We start from the raw sequence: 25,051 nt of genomic DNA, 5'->3' as shown, positions 1-25,051 counted from the left end.
TTTCTGCCCATGAATACCTTGGATCAATATAAATGTTTCCTATTGTTATTTCAATCCTGTTAAGTAAAAATGCAAGAATCTGAGTTGATATTCGCCAGCGCTAAAGAATATAAACGTCAGAATCACACAATTTCCCCAACAGGTGCAATTTAAAGTTTTTTTTTTTCACCATTTATCTTTTAAATTGGCGTAAAATCAATAATTTTTTTCATGGTTTAATTTAAAAAAAAAAAAGTTTTTTTCCTTAAAAACTTTTTTTATTCGAATTTTAAAATTGTTAACTTTTGCATACAATAATGTATCGAGCTAGATATGAGGCTATGGAGGTTTTATGGTGTGTATATAATTGGGTAAATAAGAAATAAAAGGCGGGAAAATTACATCAATTTTTATATTCGAAAATATTCATTTTACAAAAAAAAACGAAGAACGAAGTAAATGAAAAAAAAACCTAAACGAATGGACATCACAATTTGAATCTTTCAGTCGTAACACTCCGCATTGTCTTTTCGGGGAGATCGTTCTTTCTTTCTAATTTCACACGCTTTGAGATTTCTCATAAATTTGTACAACGAGCAATATACTACTAAGACACTTCGGTCACATTGTTTCCGGGTCACTCGAGGAACGTCGATTACTAAGTCTAGATCACACTGAGTCAGTCGGGGGCGCGCGGTGCGCGAAGCGGTCCATCTGCACGCGGAACAGCATGAGGTCGAGCGAGGCGCGCGCATCCTCCAGCGGGCAGTGGCGCGCCTCCTGCACCGAGCGGCGCAGCGTGTCCTCCACCACGGCGCGCAGCGAGCTGCGGTACGGCAGCCCGAACGGGTGCGGGAACACCACGGACGTGTCCACCACGCGCTCGTGCAGCAGCCGCAGCGCGCGCAGGTCGTTCTCCACGCCGTGCCCCACCAGCACGGTGTCCGCGTCCACCAGCGCTAGCACGTCGCGCTGCACCTCGCGGAAGCTCTTGGTGGCGGCGCGCAGGTCCTGCGCGCGGATGCCCGAGAAGCGCGTGTTGTAGTCCACCACGGGCTCCTCGGGCCGCACGAACGCGCCGTACAGCGGCCGCCCGTCCGCCGCCACCACCGCCACGCGCGCCATCTGCAGCCCGCGCGCCGTGTAGCACATCTCGCAGTCCAGCGCCAGCACGCGCCGCCGCGGCGCGCCCGGCGCGCGCGCCGCCGTGCGCACGAACCCGCGCAGCGGCCCGTTCATGCCCGCGCTCGTGCCGCTCCACACGTGTACGGGCGCGCGAACGCACCCCTGCGAGCGCCGCGTCGAGCCGCAGCACACGAACATCTTCACCGGGCTGTCGGAGGGGCCGCCGCAGCGCACCTGCTTGCCCCAGTGGTATCGGCAACTCTCTTTCGTGAGATACTCTCCGGACGGGCTCAGGTGGAAATGGTGCGAGCAGCGGACGCAACGCCGCTCTATCGCGGCCGAAGCGCGCTCCTCTTCGCTGTCGGGATCGCTCTCCCCGGAACGCGGGCTGGAGCTGTCCGAGCCGCGACCGCTGTCGTCCTCGGGCGACCAACTGTCGAACGTCGCGCCGGGCATCGCGTCCCACGATCCGCTACCGGGCACGAACTCCCGGGCGTTCACGTCGAAGGTGCGAGGAGGTTTCGAGAAATCTACCGAGAACACGTGTACCCTCTGCGGGTTCGTAGAACTCTCTCTGGGGTAGCCGAGGGCGCCCATCTGCTCCTTGGTGAGCAAGTAGTGCGCGAGCATGCGCGCCAAGTCCTTGTCCGTCAGCCGGAGGTCGATGTACCGCTGCAGCGGCGCCGGGAAGCTGGAGGCGACGGCCGGGACGGGCACGGGGAGGGGCGCGGAGGCCGGCGCGGGGTCCCGGGCGGGTCTGGGCGGCTTGGGCCGGCGCCGCTTGGTGCGGGGCGCCCGGCGCACCCTGCGAGGGCTCCCGGGCTCGCTGTCCCCGAACGGGGAGCCGCCCCGGGCCGCCTCGGAGCCGCCCTCGGAACCGCCTTCGGAGCCGCCTTCGGAGCCGCCGTCGGATCCGCTGAAGCTGGCGCCGCCGCTGTCGCCAGGGTCGGGAGGAGGTTCGTCTTTGCAAAATAAACGATCACTCGATTAGGCATGTGGTAATATTATCGCTACCGCCACCGCACCCGCTGACCCAATATCCTCCGCGCGGGACTCCCGCACTCCCGCACTCCCGCACTCCGGACATCACTTCGCGCGAGGCGAACGAGTAAAGATCAATGTCCAAAGTGAAAGAAAGATATTGTATCAGAACGGATAACTAATTTATTTTTACCATAATTATATAATTATATTTTATGTACACATTTTAAATTATTCATAATATTGGATTTAAAAAATAAAAATTAAAGTTGGTTAATTATTACACAAAAATTCATAAATTAAAAACAATGAGTGAAAGACACAGACAATGTCAACTAATTTAAAGTAGAAATATGGCTTTGGGTTAAATGGGATGTTATTTAATAAACCTTTTTTGTATTTAAAAAAAAAACAATTTTGCAAAAATGCACACAGATTCTTTTTTATTCAAAACAAATAAACCAAATTCATAAATATACTACCGCGTTAAATTATAGTCAAAGCCGCGGCATTGGTGATAAATTCGTATGAAGTACGAAGCATATGGATGCTTAGAAATGAGTAATAAAATGTATGAAGTGTTCGGATTTCCGAATAAACAGAGTGACGGTGTAGCGTATAGGAGGAAAACGTCAGCGTGACTCGTCAAGTTCCGGTAGGGAGATGGCCACCCGCCAAGGCGGGTCGGCCGCCAGCTCTGGGGCTCGATGAATGGGATGGCCCAACTATTTGGGAATCTTGTTCAAAGCCAAAAAGACAAGGAATAGTAATAACGTGTAGCGAACGTGTATGTACTGAACCGCCGCGTTATCAATGAACAAATCGACCGACAGACAATCCTACGCAAAAAAATCAAGGTTCAATATAAGTGGTATTAATTTCGGCTCCGACACCGACCACGGTTGTATTATTATATTTTGTACCTACATATTTTATTATTATTCATATGGTTATTGTACGAAAAGTATAATATATGGTAAACATCTGACACCTTAGCACATCCTACGAGTAGAACAAAATCTAAACAAAGCTCGTATATTTCTCTATCATCAAAATTGGTTAGCGATGAATATGAAGATTTTGATATGTTCTACTCGACATTGTCAGCGCTGAGTTCACTAACATTGTAAGTCGACATTGAAATCGTGGTGTGTCCCTCGTTTTGTACAATTTGTCTTTGATTTGAGCTTTGATCATTCCCTTTTCTCTTTTTCCTCCCTCTTATCCCTCTTCCAGGTATTTTTCAAATTTACAAACGTGAAATTTTGTAATGGGCATAGTTTAAGTACTTATAATCAGTCTTGATAAAGAAGCTGTTAGCTTCGAAACCGGTAGACATTATAATTAAGTTATAATAAAATATTTATAGTGATTTTCAAACAAAGTTACATTTTAATTATATATTAATTATACTTATTTTGTAATACTGGTTTATGTGGATGACTTGATGTAACTGTTCTGTAAATTCACAAATAAATAAATAAAAAAAGTCTTATTTTACTTTGGTGAAATAGCGATCATTCCATTAGTCATATGATTAATCACCGGTGTAGTAAAAAAAAATTGAACTGCTAAATCGATGAGAATTCAAGTTGAAATGATATCACCAATGATGATTCATTTTCCAACGAAATCGCTCGCCACGAGGGATTGCAGCGCGTAAACCAGTGGTTTAAAAACTGGATCCCTTTTCATGGTCAAATCTTGCCTACGGACCCTGGAGTAAAAAACTACGCAAATGCATAATAGAAGTTTTACAGAACAGTTACATGAATACATTTGCATTAATGAGTAAAAAAAACAGGTATTTTTAACATTCTAGTAACAAAATTTCATATATGTAATTTAATATAAATACCTTGAAGAGGGGCGGGAGGGAGGAAAAGGGGAAAAGGGAAAGATCAAAGCTCAAGTCCGAGACGAATTATGTGAAAATTGGGACACACCACGATATGAATATCGACTTACTATGTACGCGATCTCAGTGCTGACAATGTCGAGTAGAACCAATTTTGATGAACGATAAATATAGGAACCTTGTGTAGAGCTTGTTCTACTCTTTTTTATTTATTTTGCGAACCGCTGGTGTAAACAAACAGTAACGGATAGTTGGAAATTGGAATTTTCAGCCGAGATAAAGTTGCGGAAGAGGGGAGAGAGTGATAACCGAGTCCGGATATCACCTCGGATATATTTTTTTTCGCCTACTCCGCCATACTCGTTCGGCCGGCGCAATTTGAGAGTGGCCTAAACGGTTTGTCGGCCATGGAGCCAGGCTACTTACTATCTCGGAAGTTGATAGCCGGCGTATCGCGCAGTGTGTAATTTTCTGACTGGACATAACAGTTTCTCGGACGAACCGGCCTAACGGAGGTGGAGAATATACCGGTGAACTTGGAATAACGATAGAATACAAAAGCTGAAATTCGTTTGTCTGTTAATCGCGACCGCAATTTCCCAGAAATAACTAGCGACTAGATCCAACGGGAAGATATATTAAAGCCAGGATGTATACACACATAACTGTTCAAGAGAGGTAAGAAAATGAATGATCAGTGCCAGCCCGCTATTCCGAACGTGCATCGTGCCGTGGGTCGTTTAGATTACTGAATGTTTTGAGAAACATGAGAAAAAAAGGAAATTTTGAATTATTTTAATTATTTTATTTGGAAATTTAACAGAACAGTTACATATATTCGTTTACTTTAACGAGTAACACAAAACAGGTATTTGTACAATTCAAGTTACAAAATCTCAAATTTGTAATATGATATACATACCTGGAAGAGCGACGGGAGGGAGGAAAAGGGAAATATCAAACATCAAGTCAAAGATAAATTATGTGAAAATAAGAACACACCACGAAATGAATATCGACTAACTGTGAAAATATGTATATGCTACTGATGTTTTATTTATTTATTCTTATTTTAACAACGCCTTTAGATTTATTTATCATTTATCGACCGAAAAGTAAAGTAATATTATTGAAATCGTTTAGCTTCCAGGTCAGTCACACAGGCTTGTTATTAATGCGGTGGGGAAATAGGAAATATGTATTATCTTTTCTTTGAATTAACGCGATAGTGCTTCGAACAATGCAACCGATAGTGTGGCAATTACGTGCAACGCTATCTCGCGTGAATGACCCATCTGCCGAGATGTCTGGCATCGCAATATTCGCACGAGGCGGTTGTGTGTTGTGAGACTGCCGACCAAAAAAACCCGAGGATAATGATCTTGGAGCGAAGTCTAACCACGAATAATGCCGGGGTGTATGATTATCCTAGCGGTACACGAACCGAACATGAATCTGGTTTTTTCATCTCTCGTAATATATATTCGATATACTTTTTTGGTAGTCTAAGATTGAAGCTTAAAAAAATTGATCTTATGAGAGAAAATCTTCGAAACGCCTACGTTATAACCAATATTCGTATCAGTTGCTGGAACGTATTTGTTTTAGAGTTTCCAGTCGAAACACCAGGGTAACTGGCCACCTTAGCTCTTTTCACGAGAAAAACAAACTAAAAACAGTATTCCTATATTTATCGTTCATCAAAATTGGTAAAATTATGAATATGGAGATTTTGACATGCTCAATTCCTTATTGTAAACGCTGAGATCACTAACATTGTAAGTCGACATTGATAACGTGGTGTGTCCATCGTTTCATACAATTTGTCTTTGACTAAGGATTTGATCTTTCCCTTTTCCCCTTTTTCTCCAATTTTCTAGTTGGAATAGTAGGTACAAGTAATTATTTTGTAATACTCATATATGTGTGGATGTAACTATTTCGTAAATTCCCAAATAAAATAAAATAAATTATCTTACGAGGTCTAGTGACAAGGTAAAAAAATGCACATACCACGCAATTCTAGTGCATTTTTCGAGTCTTTGGCTATCAAGAACAGTAGGAAAATCCTAAGTTACTAAACATGTCAACGAAGGTTTTCTCATCAGAACAACCGCATGTTCAAAAGAAGAAAAAAAAGCAGAACACTTCCTTATGGCGATAAATGAGATGGTTTCCTTGTCGCTAAAATATCGATCTTATTGATCAAAACAGTCGCTTCGCCTCGCAAAATTTTAAAAGGTCGTTTGATCAATAATATTGTCGTGAGAATCTATCATTTACGGTAATAAAATATTCTTATTAAATGTAAATCGGTACCTTGAAAACAGGTGTCACCAAATTAATTTATATAACGTTCATCAATATATTAAAATCGGTAAGAAATATGTTAATTAAATACAACCTTTCAACACCGGAGAAAAAGTGGTGTTCAAAACTTGACAGTGCGATTCTGAATGCGTCAAGTTGGTAGCGATTTAACGTTAATGGTGGTGGGGGATGCCATATTCAGAGGTAAAATTCACTTCGGACGACACGGTGTTCCGAAAGGAATGGAAACTTCGAGGCCGCGAGTTATTTGCGACAAAATATCTCCGGCGCAAAAAAGGCGATTCAACAATGGAGATGGTCCACTTTATAAGCGATTCGTATTACAAGCCGCTACCACACTGGCGTGTCCGCGGACCAGGGTTGCCAATCTGTGGGGAATTCCCCAAACTGCGGGAGATCTCAACTCGATAGGGGAATTTGTGGGGATTGGCACTATGTGGGGAAAATGCGGGGATTTGACTATTTATTAATATAATAATGTTTTGAAAGTATATTTTGTGTGTGTTCTCCTTTTAATTATGTGTTCTACATAATTGTTTATGCTACACAATAATAATTAAAATGTAAAAATTATTCTGTTTGTATACTATCGAACTAAATATATATGTTAGCTATTTTTTTAGGCTGTACTTTCTTATATATTTTATTACGTATCAAATGTATTTTCAATTACTATGTTTTTTATGTTAAGGCCCAATTAGAGCGTAACTATTTAATTAAAAATATATAAGTAGAACATTTTTATGAAAACTTGTTTATTTCCACGGGATAAGTATGTGGAGAATTTGTGGGGAATCGGGACTTTGTTTTTCCCCGATTTGGGGAAATCGACCTAGATTTTTGGGGAGTTCCGAAAATTGGTATTGGCAACGCTGCCGCGGACACTCGGTGGCGCCTCAGGTATGGCGGGAAAACAGATCAATTTGACTCGGATTAAACACACACTTAAAAGTTGAAAGAAACAAAATATTGCGTGACGAAAAATTTGCTATAGGACGGAAGACAAGTAAAAATAGAGCTGGGAACACCTTACATCAGTGTTCTGCAAAGTGTGTGCCGCGGCACACTGGTGTACCGTGGTGATTACTTGGCGTGCAGATTAAGATAAAACTTTATAAAAATTGCTCCTAATTTTGATCGCCTGCGCTCAGTTAAACAGGCTACCATTTCGCATCAAACATTATAAGTTCACAGCATTCCTCAGTAATTCCTTTACTGTCCAAGCGGCTAGACTCTGGAATGAACTACCCCTACACGTAAAAAATGCACCTTCTATTTTAACCTTCAAAAAACGCCTGAAACATCATTATCTTACCTTAGAACCCTAACTGTCCATCTCCTCCTCCCCTGACCCCTCCTCTCTTCCTTAAACTTTCTACCTGATTCCCTTTTCCCATGCCTTCTTACTCTATCGTCATTTTGTTTTTCTATTCATGTTACCCTGTTTAAATTCATAATTTGTAATTATGCTCTCTTATGTTTCTTTGTTTTACTTTTTTCTTATCCTTGCCTTAACCTGTTCAAGCATTATCTCCCCACTAATTTCTAACAGACATCAAAAGGTACAAGCCTAGATCTTTCACACAAGTCTGGTTTTTGGTTGGTTGGAAGATATTGCTTTATAGCAATAAGCCCGCCAATGTACACACATATTGTACAAAAATTTCAAATAATAAATAAGTATATGTTTTTGCTTTATACACATTTTTATAATAAATCAATTATATGTAAATTTTATATTTTCTTTGGTGAACCTCAAAAAATTCTTGATTTGGACCTTGAACAGAAAAAGTTAGCGGAACACTGCCTTACATAATATCGAAGCGTACTATTTGACATTGATATTTAAAGATACACGACGCTTACTTATGCTAATCTGCAATCTTTAAGAAATCAAAAGAAATATTTATCAAACGTCAGAAAAAGGGATAGTCTGATGCCTCGAGTAAACAATTAGCGGTTATCGATTGAAAAATCCAGTGCTAATTGAGGCGTCAAAATTTGACGCAGGTATTTCGAAATTGGTATAAATTCTCCGGTGTGTGCAGGTACTTAGTATCGTGTCGCCTGCCGAATGACGGAATACCAGTAGCGTTCCACATCACGGTGTTATGATGCATGAATTTTGAATATATTAACTTCAATGTACAATAAAGATGACCCACTTCTGAAATGATTTATTTCACAATGCGAATACCTGCCGTGAATATGTGACATGTATTCTTAATAGGCAGTGGCGGTACTTGAGGATTCCATAACTTATCAGCGCAACTTCTTAATATCTTAGTACATGTCTTTTTTTCAACGCAAACGCACCGCAGACGCAACGCAAGTGTCGTAGGATAAATGAAAAAGTGCGGTTAATCAATGTCGACGCAGATACTGGTGCATTGCCCCGTTTGGCTCATCTACTTCAAGATGTAATTGCGTTTGATCTGCGGTGCGTTATTTTAGTAAAAAGAACAGACGTATACAGCTGCATTTATTGAATTCATACAGTTAGTGAGTTACTGCGACAAAAAACAAAAACAATATAGTAAAATAATTTAAAATACTGGAAAAAAGGAAAATTTAAGATAAAACAAAATGCAAAGATTTTAAATACTATGCTACTGGGTGCGTATTGAAGCTATGTGTTTTTTCAGCGATCATAAGTTTTTATCTCTTTAACTGTTAAAAGTATGTTAAATACTTGATAGTGGTCAGGTCAGGAGTCGGAATAATCGGCGGGTATGTATGTATGCATGAATGCGGAAGAGGCGAAGATGGTAATCAAATATAGATTGGTGTAGCGTTCTATTCTCTCTGCCCTACCTCTGTAGTTAAGCGGCGTGATGGTTAGTAAATAAGCCAGCTTTTAAAAGCAAGATTTGGCATCAAAAATCGATGAAAGTAAAGTTTAATTTGTCATTTATCGAGTTTAATTATATTGCAATTTGCGAAATACGCGCGTTTTCAAATTCCATTTTTATTTGCACATCACCAGACCTCAAAATGGAGTGGCAGCTAGTTAAAATGCGTAATAATTAGTTAAACGATTGTGTAATGTATTAAATAATTTTAATTACTAAATAATTACACAGTTGCATAAGTGTCGGTGGTTAATAACAATTACCCGGATCGCATAAGCCGTTATTTCGAAAGAGCGCGTCGAAATAGTTACTATTATACAAGCCGTGATGAGCCTACAACGGATCTCTGGATTATCAACCTTGCCACTTCAGTAACCGGTCGACATTGAAAGAGAATACGCTTTGAGAGTGATGAGAAATGCGAAGATGGCTGTAGGTGTGTTCCCAGCGTAAAAATTACGATTATTTATTTATAACTAGCTGGATAAGTACGGGAATTTTTTCCAATGTATAAAAAGCAGTCATAATTCCCGCGAATAGATTTACACATCGTGTTTTATAATGTATAAATATTACAGACCAGAATATCATAAAAAACATGGACATTAATTATTTAAATTTTAAAATTACCAATATCATTATTTACCAATTCTTAAGTCAAAGCATACAAGAACCTTCATTTCCTAACTATAATGCTAAAAATATGAACTCCGGATTTAAAAAAAAAATAGATATTTAAAAAAATATTAGTTATACAGTTATAATGTTTAACAAGAAAAACACCTTTTTTTGTTTATTTCCATTAATATACATATTTAAAATGGTATACTTTTTCGTAAACAATATTAGTGGGAGTTATACGTAATAATTAATAATATAGTAATAGATTTACGCCATAAGAAGAAAAAACATTTATTTTCCTCCTACACGGAAAAAAATAATGAAATACAACAAAAGGTTGTGTTCATGGCACTTTTTATCATTTGTAATATTTTATTCATACCAGCATTATTAAAAGAGATACAATACGGAAGTTTATGTAAGTTTGGTATCGTAAAACATGTGCGTAAATAATTTTCTACCGGGTGTCGATTACCCTTAATCAAAAATTGTAAATTTGAGAAATAAAATGTCTTTGTTAAATATTTACAATAAGTCAAGCCGTTTATTTGAGATCACAGAACGCGGGAAATAGTTGATGCGTAAAAACCTAAAAAAAAATCACTCACCAAGCGAAGAGTTACAAAGTATGGAATAATGAGGTCGCGAATTATGTATGAATAATTAATAGACCGACCGAAGTCGATATGAAGATAATAAATCAAGTTCAATTAAATAAACAAACAAATAAATAAATCAATTTTACGTACGTAGAGTATTTCAAATCAACAACGATGGGTGAAAAACACAGATGCAATTTTGATTGCACATATAAACACATATGTAGTTAACTTCTACAGAAACAGAATTTATCTAAGTATAGCATCGACATTGAACCCTTATCCGCACTCAATGGTGCATAGGGTACAGCCTCGAATTGACGCTGGGTTATCACGATCGTTATTTACATGAAGGCAAGGTTATCATCATTCCTGTGCTTCAAAGACAAATCCATTGTAATATTAAATATTTATTAGAGCTTAAAATCACAATTTTCATTTTCATCCCTCCCTGGGAATCGAACCCGTGACCTCAAGCACGGTAGTTAAATACGCTGATCACTGGAGGCGGACAAAGTACAAGAAAAGTTATTGATAAGTCCACTATTGTCTAAATCCAGTAATGAAACAATAATGTTTTGAAAACAGATCACCAAATTATGCCGCTAATATCATACATTGATGCTATTGATATACGTTACCACACAAATATAAACTGAGAAAAACTCATACACTGAATTAGATACTTAAAACACGTTATAATGACCGTTTTCAACATATTTTAATTCATCAAACATACTCGTGGATTATCGTTCAAAATAGATCATCGTTGACAATATAATTTAATTTATGTCTTCGATATCGCAATTTAAAGTACCTGACGTATGTATGTACATATCGCTCAATCCTTTCAACAACGTCATATATCAAAAATCGTAAATTTACAGTGCATGTTTTCGGAATGCCCAGAAAATGTACTATATCCCATCAAAAGCGGCATATTTTTAACTTAATATTTACCAGCTACAGGGGCAGAAAGTGTTGTTTTTGCATTTTGAAGAAAAGGTATTTTTTATACATTTTATTATATTCTTAAATTTTAAAAACGTTCTCCTGAAAAATCAAGTTTTTTTTTTATATATGACATTGTTGAAAAGAGTGAGCGATATATATACACAGGTGTTTCGCTATATTGACTTACGGTAGCTTACTTCGCAGCGTGCCCTTTCGCATGTCGTTTTTATTTTATTAAACTGCGTGTATTTTTAATGTTTTTATTTATTTGAGTATGCACGATTTTCTTTCCATTCACACCTGAAAATGTGCAATATTTTCAATAATATTGATATAGAAGCATCATTTATCACATGCTGTAAAAATTTGCATTGGGACAAACCAGATTTAACAAAAAATTACTAAACCTTGTTTTAAATAAAATTAAATCGGATTGCGAACAGACTTGTGAAAATTTGCTTCTATAATGTAGAACATCACACGTAATAAAATATTTACTATAATATGCAACAATGAATTAAAACTTAAAAAATCATTTAAATGGAAATTTGTCCTATTTAAAAAAATTAAGACATGAAAAAATGACTTTCTTTCTCTTAATTTAATTTAGTTTAGTTTAAAAATATCGATCTGAGAATAACGATTTGAGAATACATTTTTCTAAGTCTTTTTATTTCCAGTTTCAGGCTTGAGGTGATAACAGACAATTCAAGGTAGCGAAGTAGGAGAAAAAAAATCCTAGAAGGATTTTAATTATTAATGATACGCTCCTACCTGACGATTAAAAAAAACTGCTCCATTTAACGATGTAATTTCTAATGCACATAGCGACTGGCCTATATAATATTCAGTTAAAAATTAAATCATATCTGAAGATTTAAAAAAAAGCCAAGGGACTTTGATTATCCGAAATAATTTATCAGTTAGTCATCCTTTCCAATCATCAATTCAAAAATAGTAACATGCGTAAAAAAATATATTCTGTAATATAAATAAAGTAGTTTTTTATTAATATCACAGTTCATGAAGTAAGAAATCAAGATATAATAAAATCACGATTTATGATTTCACTATTGAATCATATTAACTTTTTTTTCAATCAATTAAAAACATGCCCATTGTTGCTTTTGACAGAAAAAAAACCTTCGATAATTTTATAACATATACTTCGCATAAGTAGCCAAGAAAAAATCAGGAAGTTTTTTTCCTACGCTATTCAGCTGTTATTATTATAGTAATAGTGCTGACGGCACACTAAATTTCAATATCAAAAATAAGCCATGCGTGCATTAAATAATTGGTGCACAAGGAAATCATTACAACGTCGAATTAATAAAGAAATTAACGGTATTAGAATCCCGACCTTAAATAAATATCGGTCACTGAACTAAAATTAATTCGTAATATGAAATCAAGGGCGCCGAGGAAGCTAGGAGTGTATGTGAAGACAGACGAGTATGGCGTTTCATCCTCTCTGCCTAGCTTTACAGAAATACGGCGTGATGGAAGTAGTAGTAGTAAAATAATAGTAAAATAATGCTTTGGAAGCAAATGACGTAAAAAATCTAAATTAACATAAGTAAATTCAAGGCAACATTGTTTACTACGCGATATTGATTTTTTTTATTAATGACAAAAACATATATATTTTTCACGTTATAATGTTTTCGTGTATCACCGTATACGACAATCGTGCAGATAGCGGTTTTAATGATATTATTAAAATTAAAAGAAGATAATAAAAAAGGTGTAAAAACATGTTTTCTCGTAAACAATGAATTAAACGAACATATTATGTATTATTTATTTACTTATTTAGAGATATGTGCGGAATGAGGTCACTGCCAATGGTGCCTCTACACTCTTATTGATAAGCTATCAATTTAACCTACATTCGAAATAGATATACAGACGAGATGGAGAGAGTTGTTCCACCGAAAAGGTCAAACTTTGATAGTGACGCAACGTCAGATGGGCAAATCTTATTTCCTGAAACACATCCTGAAAGGATTAAAGTAGCCGAGTGAAAGAGGGAAATAACAATTGGGACAATCTATATATTCAACAAACGGAGAGAGAATCTATATATGTATATCGCTATAAATATATGGAATCGAAAATCGCTTTGGAATTGTTCAGTATTAGATTCGAACCCGGTTTCCTTAATATCATTTCAGGTGCTTTCACCCCTAAGCGATAGACACTTGTCACAGCCAGTCAAAACATTATTTATTATTACAATAATTGATTCAGCAGTCACTTTGTGCTAACATCTATCCATTTAAGTTTTATTTGATAAATACCGCTATATCTTAAAATCTATTGTGACACGTATTTCGATGCATCCCGCATCATTTTCAAACACCGTATCGTTTAAACATGATCCGGGCTGCATCGAAACACGTGTCACAATAGATTTGATGAAAAAGTGGTGTATGCCAAGTAAAACTTTAAATGAAATTTAAAATGATTTACGATTCCTATTGAATTTATTTATTTCTAAGACAGCTTTTTCGCCTTGCATTTATCAAACTGTGACAAAAACATTTTTTTAAATGAAATAGAAAAATTGTCAATTAATAATCAGGATTTCAGACTGTTGACTATACAAATAACATTATGTGTTTTCCTCATGTTTATCTCCTTCGAAAACAGTAAAATCCTCGACGTTTTAAATAAACATTGCGAAAAAAAACCAAACGCGTTTGAAATGAGCGAATAATTATGCATACTGTTCGCAAAGTTAGTACCCAAACTGGTCATGTAAAACACGTATCTATTCCTTAAGTGGGTAGGTGCATTTATAAATAATACAGTATCTACTCAATGAATTAGGGCCACCCATTATTTTTTTGAATACTCTGAAATCTTTTGGATTATTATATTTATTTTACATAAATACTTTAAGTTTTCTATTGACATCTAATATCATGTATATTACCTTCAATAATATGTAAAATATACCTGGATAATTTAAGCCTTTATAAAATTTCAAACCCTTTTTCTGAGAAAGGTCCCTAATTAGCACAGGTAGACAGATAGTTGAAAGTTCAAAAAATAGTCCTATCTCATTTATTAGTGAAGTTTCTTCAGTTCTGGTTGTTGCTTTGTTTAGAGAGGTTATATAGTTATCGTGTCTTGTGAAAAAAACTTAATTTTTAATTTTAGTTCATAAATTATAATTTTTTTTTGTAAACACAAGTGTTTTTTTTGAAAAGGACAAAATGGGAAAAAGTAAAGACATTTCTGAGGAAAAAAAGTCTAGTGTTATAGTGCTACTGAAATTAAGAATACTATCTAATAGAGAAATTTCAAAAAAAGAAAACGTTTCTCGTCAAACAGTGGACAGAATTTCAAAATCAATAAAAAATCAGTCACCCGCCACCAGCAATCGGCGAAAGAACTGTCGTAGGATTAGAAAAACAACACCGAGGACTGATCGAAAAATCGTTCAAAGTGCCTTAGAAAACCGTAGTGCATCAGCAAAAACATTAAAAATAAAATTGGAAGAAGAGGGTATAAATATATCGGTATCAACACTGAGGCGACGTCTTTACGAAGTAAATCTGAAATGCAGGCGCCCTGTAAAAGTACCAAAATTGACACCACGAATGAAAGCGGATCGATTAAAATGGGCCAGGCTACATCGAAATTACTCGGTAGATGATTGGAAAAAGGTATTTATTTAAATGTAATTTTCAACATATCATTTTAGTAAATAAACTTATATATTTTAATTAAACTTAAATTTTCATTATTTTTCAGGTCATCTTTAGTGATGAGTGCCGGTTAGAAGCCGTGACAGAGAGCCGTCGATTCGTCAGGAGAACACCAATGGAACGTTACAATGAGGCCTGTGTGGTAAAAGTTATCAAACACCCCCTGCAACAATGATATGGCCATGTATTATTAACAATTTACCTGGGCCGTTGTTTTTCGTGGAAGGAACAATGAACCAAAATTCCTATAAGCAGGTCCTCGAACGAATTTTATTGCCCTTCTACCATACACTCGACCCAACAGAAGGTCCATACACCTTCATGCAGGATGGGGCACCTTGCCACCGGGCTAAATCAATAATAATTTTTTTTCTAACAAAAATCTGCCTTTGCTCCCCTGGCCTGGAAATTCTCCGGACCTTAATCCTATAGAAAACGTATGGAGCATGTTAAAAAATAAGGTATACTCATTTCCAAATCTGACAGTAGACTGTCTAAAAAAAAATATTCAAAAAATTTGGTCAGAAGACGAAGAAATAAAAAACATGATAAAACAGTGCATTTTAAGTATTCCAAAAAGAATTGAGGCAGTTATTTCTGCCAAAGGTGGAAATACTAAATACTAACTATATTTATATGAAAGTGTATGCATAATTTAAGCGTAATAAAGTGTTCATGTGTAAATAAAATTCAAGGTTGTTTTATTCAAGGTTTTCTCTGAGTTATTCCTGTTTGAATTGAGAAATTGCGCGAAATTCTGCGTGGCCCTAATTCATTGAGTAGATACTGTATTATGAACGGTCAAACGAGTTCAGAAGTCAAATGAATCTCCCTTTCAGGCATAGACAGTAAATTTATCAATTTGGGTTATCCTTACTGACACACTGGCGTAGTTAAGTTCATAAAACTAATAGAAAAAATATTTAAAATATGCAAAAAAAACAGACGTTATTTCCCCATACTATCATCTATTGACGCAGCGACATTTTTTACTCGAATAGTAAATATTGATGCTATTTTCCACACATTTTTCCAGAAATTGTCTCCACAGGTAAACATTTTGGGAATTTTCTGAATAAAAACATACTTAATGTATACTGTATGCATCCGTGAGGTATACAGCGGCTAGAACGCGCAAGGTGATGGTTCGATTCCGAACAGACTTAACTTAAAAACAATTATAACAATACCAGAGACCTATAAAGCCCTCCTGGATACTTTCAATAAATCTGTGATTGTATCCGTCAATCAGAATTAATAATTTTTCTGTCATTGAAAATAATTGCGAACGCGATGTAAACTTTAGCAATTTTATTGACCGTGTCCTAAAGGGGCTAAATATTAATCGAATCGACTAGCCTTGTAATTTAATTTGCAACTCTGTACCAATTCACTGAAATGTCACTGGACCATTGGTAAAGTAAAAAAATACCTATTTTCAGTTTCTTAAATTTTATATAAGTATATATATATATATATATATATATATATATATATATATATATATATATATATATATATATATATATATATATATATATATATATATATATATATATATATATATATATATATATATATATTTCTATATGTATATATATATATATATATTTACAACTTCATCCTTCGTTCATACAGAGGTTAATTATAGTCTCGAGGAACATATTGAATATATGAGCAGGAAAAAAGTGTTTTTGCTGACCATTTCGGGAATTGAACCCGAATAATGATTTACAAGTAAAACGCAGTAAAATAGAAATCAAGTTGTCGCGAGTGGGGAATCCAACCCTGCACACCAACAAACATTTTGATTTTAATGTATGTTTTTTTCAAAAAATTAAAAAATTAAAAATTGTTTTAATTTAATTTCAGCTTACTTTTGTTATTTATATATTACATATATTATTCGCCAAATTTGTTAATGACGTTATCGACAAGATTGTTACGCAAATCATAGACCACATAAAATATATATAATTATTAAGAATAATACGTATTTGTTATTTCCATATTATTTCTAAGTACATACGTAGTTACTGCCTTATTGTTAATTATGTGAATTAAGCGAACATTGTAGGTTATATTTATTACATTATAACTATATTGAATAGTGAACTTAATATTACATTTAAAACTAGTATTTATCGTGGTGAAAAGCTAACTATTATTAAATTCAGTAAAATGTTAATGTTAATTAAAGGCATGTAAAGAAAACATTTGCATATATTTTTATTAGTCGGGTTTTCACCACGATAAGCGTGTGTTTTAGTGGCATTTCATGAACATACCTTCAGCACAGCTGACTAGATATTTCCCGTCGCTGGAGCAGTCCATGTTGAGGATGTTGCTGGTGTGGCCCATGAGGTTGGTGGCCAGGAAGGGGTGGTTGAACGCGCCCTTGTTCTTCCAGTTGGCCGGCTGCTGCTTCTTCTTACTTGGCTTGCCACCCTGGGGGACGAATGAAGTTTTCTCTTTCACTGCGTTAAAAGAAGCTTCATCTGTAAACACATACATAGGAACTATTACCAAAACGAGGAAATGTGTATAAAAAAAATTACAAAAAAAATATCACGATTCTATTCTCGCACTTAAGTCGGAAATAGACTAGCAGATCCAATAATTAACAAAAAAATATGGGAGTCGAACACTGCAATTTATGTTTTGAATATTGAAAGCATTAACTTTGTGGATCATATTGATATATTATTTCGAGAAATAAAAAGACTTTGTGTTTTGATCCACTCACATTTTTATTAACCAACTAGTTTCGGAAACAACCTGTTGCCCTCTTCAGGATTTAATTTATGACTAGTCATTTCTCGAAATAATACTGCAATATATCGTTCCGAACATTTTCAATTTGTTGCCGACGGATGTTAGAGGTCAAAATAAAATACGGAACAAAGGCAAAATAAAGGAATGGGTAAATGATCAAGAGTTGATTTTATGAAAATTGTAAAATGTTTATATTCTTATTTTTTTCTCTTTTTTGTGTCTATATTAGGTTAAAAAAACAATAAAAATGTATTAAAAAAGAAATCCACCGATAAGACACATAATGTGGCTTGTGGGTCTCTGCAAAAAAAAGTTCTAAATTTGTATAAATTGTGATTTAAATAAATGTATACAAATAAAAAAAATTATAAAAAAAACAGACGGGTCAACTGCTTCAAGCTGTCGCGATTGGAAATTCATTATATTCAATACAAACACCTCATTCTGCACTCAATCGAACCCAAATCAAATGGATCTGTCGATTACCATACACCAGCTCAAAACTTCAATATGCGCGGAATGAAATTTACAATTAAAGTTGAAATGCGACAGATTCAAATTGAAACAGTTGTCACAGCGTCTGCTTTAGGCTGCTAGTCTGTTTCCGCACTTAAAAGTTCCAAATTCTCACATATCGGAATTAGCAATTTTGTACTAGCAACAAGTCACATATCGCTCACTCCTTTCAAGAACGTCATAAATCAAAATACTTGATTTTTCAAGAGAACGATTTTAAAGTTTAAAAATATAACACAATGTATTAAAAATAAATATCAAGCCACTTATTGAACTTTTTACTGTGCAACAGATCTTTTTAGGTAAAACCTGAAGGTTCTTTCTACATTTGAAAATTTTTAAATTTATTTATAAAAATAATTAAACAATACATTTTCTTCAAAATGCAAAAACAACATTTTCTGCCCTGTAGCGGGTAAATATTACGTTAAAAATATGCCTCTCTTGCTGGGATATTGTACATTTTCTGGGCATTCCGAAAACATGCAAAACTGAAAATTGACGATTTTTGATTTATGACGTTCTTGAAAGGAGTGAGCGATATGTAATGTCGACAAGTTTGAATGAAAATGTAACTTATTACTTGAGTGCTTCAATTCATATGTGGTCTCTAAGCGCCAATGAACATTTTATGAAAAAAATAATGTCAAATTTTTCACATAAAAAATATTCAAAACCTCATCCTTTCACAAAACCTACATTGATATAAACGAAAATAGACCATATTGGTAAAAATTACAATTATATTTTAAATATTAAAATCAAATACTGATATTAAGAGTCTACCAATTGTTTCGCCTTTTTTTATCAAACTACTACCCTAACGAGGCAAAACAATCGTCACGAATTTTATATTTTTATTTTTGCCTTTAAAAATAAAATATTTAACATAGATATACAACCCTAAAAATCGGTGTTTGATTTTACTATTTAAAATATAAATTATGGAGTTATTACAAATTGAACGCCAAATCAATAAATAAAATTAAAAATTTAGCAATATAAAGACAAGTTCAATTTTATGAATAAACAATACAATATTTTCACCAGTAAACAGGTTTTGCTGTTAGCGATATCGTCAGATTTATTATTCCCAATACAGTCTGCCGATATTCGTCAGCAACCCAGACCACTAGTCAAAACGAAAAGTTGTAAAAAAGCATATTTAATTTCAATATCACGAGTTCCGATAAAAACGTTTCAGAAAATATCGGTATTTTCAGATTTAGTTAAAATAAAGTCGCACATTTTGATGAAGAAATTACTAGTATGAGACAACACAAGTCAAAATTTTATACCTAAGTAATTGTATTTTTTTCTATGTTTAATAAGGACGTCGAAACATTAAATAAATTCTCATCTCAATTACACGATTAAAAGTATTTTTTTTGTCATTATGGCAACATGAAGAAATTGATTATTTAAAATTAAAACATAAACTCACGTTTATTGTTTTCTTTTAAATGAAAATATTAATACCGTAATAATTTACTGATTTGAAAAAAAAACACTTTTCGAATTCCCACACTATTACTTGATGTTACTGGATTTATAGAAACAATGCTACACATGAAAACGGTTTTACGATTATATTTACCATAATGAGACGTAAAACGGAGTAGGTATTAAAATAACGCCTCTCATAGACAATAACATTAGATCTGATATTGTTTAAACCCTTGTCAAGTAAATATTCACATAAACGTATGCACACAGGGAAATTCGTACTATTTATTCGTTCTACATCATTGAATTTTCGAGCAATGTTTATTTTTTTTATCTCGCACAAGACACCAATACTGAAATTGATTATATTTCACTATAGTTTTGTGATTTTTAATAACTTTCTTCTTATAACACAGTGAATCGCATTATTTTCGAGAAAAATACTGAAAATTGTTGCACTCGGGAACCCTCCTTTCCCTTTGAACCGCGAATGAACGCTGTAAACGATGACATTACTCTTCTGTACCGTAAAAAATGCCGTTAGAACTTTCACAACGCGCTGCAAACACTTCGTCACATCTATTCCTCATTTTGAGGCTTCCATATTCCTTAGTAATAATATATTTACACTCACTCGATGAACTATAACACTCGAAATAGATAAACAAACGCTGCGGGGGCCATTTGTTGGACGCTCCGCGTTGGTATTGGGGTAACGTAAACACGTGTTCGCAGTCATGTGCGCCAAAGTGTCAAAATTTTATTTGTATTATGACGATATGTTTATCTAATTATAATTATGATTTTTTTGGGAGAATTTATAGGAAGTGTGCACGAGACTCGCGACTGCCGCGGACGAACAGAGAAATCTAACGAAATGACCGGTCGCTAACATAACCCGATAGTAGGTCAGAGAGACATGTAACGGCGCATCTGGTTTATTCCCAGAGGTGACAGATCGAATAGAAACGCGCCGGATTTGAAGCGAGAACTTTTAAAACAAAACAGCGTGGTTGCTTAGAACCTAAATAAACAAATTATTGTTGACATCTTACTTTTGACGGTGGCGTCCTTTTGCGGCTCTTTAACTTTGAGTAAATCCATAATGTATAAAGCCACCCGAACTAACACCGCCACTACGATAGTCACCGCGATATAGTAAGTCCATGATACGTTCCCGACACCGGTGTTTTCCATCTTTAGCGATCTGACACGAGCTCCGACGGGACGGATTCGCGAAGCGCACTGCACCGGACTCGCGACTGCGCGCTGACTCACTCGCTCGAGATTGGCCGACTGCAGCGACCGCAGCGGCCGGGGCGCGAAGCTGTCGGTAACGGCGGGAACGGCAAAACGAGGTAGCGAGCGGAGGCGCGGCTTCGGCTAGCCTTCATTCTGTCCTGCTGCGGGCTGCGACGTCCGTGCACTGCCTTGCGCCTGCTGGGTTCGCTGCTCGACTACTGAACCGCTAGACGCTAGACGAGACTCTGGCGACTGGCGCGAGCGGAACGAAGTGATCTCTCGGCAGCCCCACCACGCCCCACGCCCGCCGCGGGAGAGGGCACTAATAGTAAACATACGTACCGCTGGGCGCCGCCGCCGCTTTTCCGACCTACGAGCACACCGCGATCAAAGGTACGAGGATGATAAGCATGTAAACGCCACCCGCCAACGTATGCCCGCGTGCGACTGTTCAAAATTTAGCCGCTAATACACAACATATGTTACCTTTATTATACACAACATATGTTACTTTTATTATACACAACAAACTTTTTTTGTTTGTTTAATCAATGAATTAAGCTTTGACAAAATAATATCATGCCTTTAGACAAATTACATCGACAAAAGTTATTGTCACGTTATTGAAATTAAACATATACATATACAACAATTTAAATAATAATGAAGAAAACAAAACTATACATACAAACCCACATACACACGCGTACGTACATACCCATACGAGTATATATACAATGCCAAAACACGTGATATAAGTAGATAATATAAATCGATATTTACTTGTTACACCATCTTGGAACCAGACTGTTACCATGAGAAATTGCGCGGGAGTTGCGGCGAACGCGCAAAAACAAAACATGGCGTTTTTCCTCATTGTCATACGCGTCAAGTAATAAACACTGCTCAAATCAATCAAAACACAACATTGTAGCGAGTTGATAATGAGTTGATAACTGTTGGCTCGCGATTGATCGCCGGGTAGCGAGTCCCCGGTTATCAACGTTCTAAGAACAAAGTGAAAAGATTATGACTAATATAAGCGAACGGGAATTGCAGCACACGTCAGCGTTCGCAGTCCGTGTAGTAAGTTAGCGGTTTCTCGTTATTTCACGAAGTGACATCATCTCGGATTACTTTTAATGTACTCCGCACAATTTGTGTTCATACATTATACGCACAATGATTGATTGTAATTGGAGCACGCGCACTGCTGGGAACAGACGATGAGTAGACGGGCTGATACATTATCTACCTTTATTTAATACTTGTATTTCCCGTCGCGCTGTTGGATATTCTGACGTCACGCGTGGGCCGAGGTTATTCCGAAAATTTTGTTCTTCGGCGATTCTGCGTAAAAGTTTACGGTGTTTCCCGAACGCAAGCTTCAAACGAATTGTTCCGAACGCGTTATTTTTCCAATAAAATGCGAACACATCAAAGAATATGTCGTAATTTTTATTTAACCTCGCCTTTATGAAAAAATATTTTATTACACCGTTTTTATTAGTATGGCGTAGATATTTGTAATTTCGTGTAAAATATTGTAATTTAATACGTTTTTAGTCAACGGATTCTTTTTTCCGTAAATTATTTGTATGGTTTTTCAATAGTTGGGTACATAATTATTTAAAAAATATATTTTTAACAACGTTTTTAACTCAATAGGTCTCAATGAGATGTAGAAGTCTAATGAGTTTTTTTTTATTGATTTGACGTTTAAAAAGAAGAACTCCATAATTTGTATTTTGAATATTGAAATCAAACACTGCACTGATTTCATTGAACTTCGTATTTTCAACTTAGTTAACCATAAAAATATGTGTTTGATTCCATTATTTAAAATATAAGTCTATTGAGGACGGAATAAGAGAGTTTTTGTATTAAGGATTCACGACCTGTCATTGACTGGTTTAAGTGATAAACACTCTGTTACACTTGTCATTCTACCCATCATTAACAATAAACATTGACTTTGGTTAATTTAATTTATGTAATGAGGAACAATCCCGATGCAAATAATGCTGTGTTGAAATTCTTGTAAATATCGATGTGAAACCTTTATTAACTCAAAGGGTTTTTTTTATATACTTGAAAAATTTAATTCTAATATACTTCATGTGCATATCTTCTAATATACTTTAAAGTATTCAAATTATTCTTGAAAATTTTAAAGAAATACTTGCATTTGCATCAATATTTGAATGTCATGACGATAAGAAAACTGCCGGAATTTTTTTATGTTTCAGAGAACACAGGACTTCCCATGCTAATGAACAGTAGAAGAGATTGTCAACTGCCAACCAACGGTTCCAGATTCATCAATATATTATTTAAATTTACATACAAATTAGCAAAACAACAAGTACATGTTTTTATCAGCTAAGGCAAATTAAAAGCATTCGCAAGAATCTGCCAGTTGATGCTGCCCGTCAATTAATAAATGCGTTTGTAATATCGAGAGTAGATTATTGTAACGGTATATACACGGGTCTACCAAACAATAAAATGACTCGACTGCAATCAGTGTTAAACGCAGCAGCGAGACTAATTTTTGGAATTTCTAAATTCAGTCACATCACCCCACTACTTCACAAACTCCACTGGTTACGCTTTCCAGAAAGGGTTGAGTATAAACTCTGCCTACTCATGTATAAATCAATACACAATATGGCTCCAGAGTATCTTAAGGAGCTGTGTATTCCAGATGAATTGGTTGATAGACGTCTCACGCTTCGATCGGCTACAACATCTGCAATGGGCAAAGTTATCTTACCAGCTCGCAAGCAACGCACTAAATTTGGCGAGCGTGCCTTTGCTGTTGCAGGACCGACGGCGTGGAATGCTCTTCCACCAATGGTTAGAAATAGTGAGAGTGAGATGATCTTTAGAAAAAGACTAAAAACACATTTGTTTTCTAAATCATTTCCACCATAATATTTTCCCCAATTCATTCACCGTGAAGCGCCCTTGAGGTATTTTTTTACGAAAATGGCGCTATATAAGTTATCCAATTTTATTATTATTATTATACAAATACCCATTTCGCTCACTCCTTTCAACAACCTCATATATAAAAAAACTTGATTTTTCAGGAGATAGTTTTTAAAGTTTAAGGATATAATGAAATGTATAAAAAATAAATATCAAGCCACTTATTGAGGTTTTTACTGTGCACCTAAGGTAAAACCTGAATGTTTTTTCTGATTTTTGATAAATCATGTTGTTGAAAGGAGTGAGCGATTTCTTAAATAAAATTATACATATATTTGATATCTTTACCACATCTATGTGATTATTATTATAATACAATACTTAAATTCAATCGATTCAAATTAGTTTTGTCAGAAAAAAAAACATAATCACAGTTTTCAACCCCTGCCCTGTTGTGTACATAATTTTTTGTCTAGCCTCACACTAGTCTGATGATGTCGGTAACGACGAAACCCGGTCAAAATAAAACATATGTGGAAATAACTATATGGTTGTTAATTTAAAAATTTTACAAATTATTTTCAATATTTACAGTCTACCTCTGTCTACAATGATTAGCGCGTTTGGATACAATGTGTGAGGTCTCAGATTCGAATCTCTGCAGGGTCACTATAAATATTAAGCATAATATGTCACATCTTACTCTGAACGCCGGACTAACACCAGAAACACAAAATCGATATTCCTAACATTACGATTAAGATAACGCCTCTTTTCTTACATTCATCCATAGCCAATGGTGCATAGGTCACTGCGTCAAATTGATGAAATGTTAAGTTGATCGATGATTATTTGAAGCTAAGGTGATCAGTATCACGCTTCAGGTACCAGTTAAGGGTTTTATTAAATAAACATCACAGTGAAAAATTCTAACCCTTATCCGCATCCAATGCTGCACAGGGCACTGCATCGTATTGATGTAGTGTTTGTTATCTCGGATGATCGTTACTCTCATGAAGGCAAGGTGATCACTCATGCGCTTCAGGGACCAGTCCAGAGCAATATTAAATAAATATTAGAACATAATATCACTATATTTCCCACCTTATTTAGCTAAAC

The 25,051-nt window shown here is 35.9% G+C and overlaps 1 protein-coding gene across 5 annotated transcripts in view; it reads right to left on the bottom strand.

Annotated features, from left to right (window-relative positions):
* Window positions 1-377: 377 nt before the first annotated feature.
* prage (RNA exonuclease prage) overlaps window positions 378-25,051 on the bottom strand; it is a 40,868-nt gene continuing 16,194 nt past the window's right edge. For 3 of the 5 annotated variants that reach the window (XM_088265340.1, XM_088265341.1, XM_088265342.1), the window contains exons 2-3: window positions 17,308-17,517; window positions 378-2,066 (exon numbers count right to left, since the gene is read on the bottom strand). In XM_088265340.1, coding sequence (XP_088121466.1) covers window positions 649-2,066; window positions 17,308-17,380 — 1,491 coding nt within the window. In that variant the 5' untranslated portion in view covers window positions 17,381-17,517 and the 3' untranslated portion in view covers window positions 378-648. Of the gene's footprint in view, window positions 2,067-17,307; window positions 17,518-20,811; window positions 24,972-25,051 lie in introns of those variants that run through there. The other 2 variants (XM_088265339.1, XM_088265343.1) reach the window with 2 other exon arrangements.

This window comes from Brachycentrus maculatus, unplaced genomic scaffold (assembly GCF_059751285.1).
Source record: "Brachycentrus maculatus isolate JH-2025_06_01 unplaced genomic scaffold, ASM5975128v1 h1tg000244l, whole genome shotgun sequence".
Classification (NCBI taxonomy): Eukaryota; Metazoa; Arthropoda; class Insecta; order Trichoptera; family Brachycentridae; genus Brachycentrus; species Brachycentrus maculatus.
This window is presented reverse-complemented; position numbering and strand designations above follow the sequence as displayed.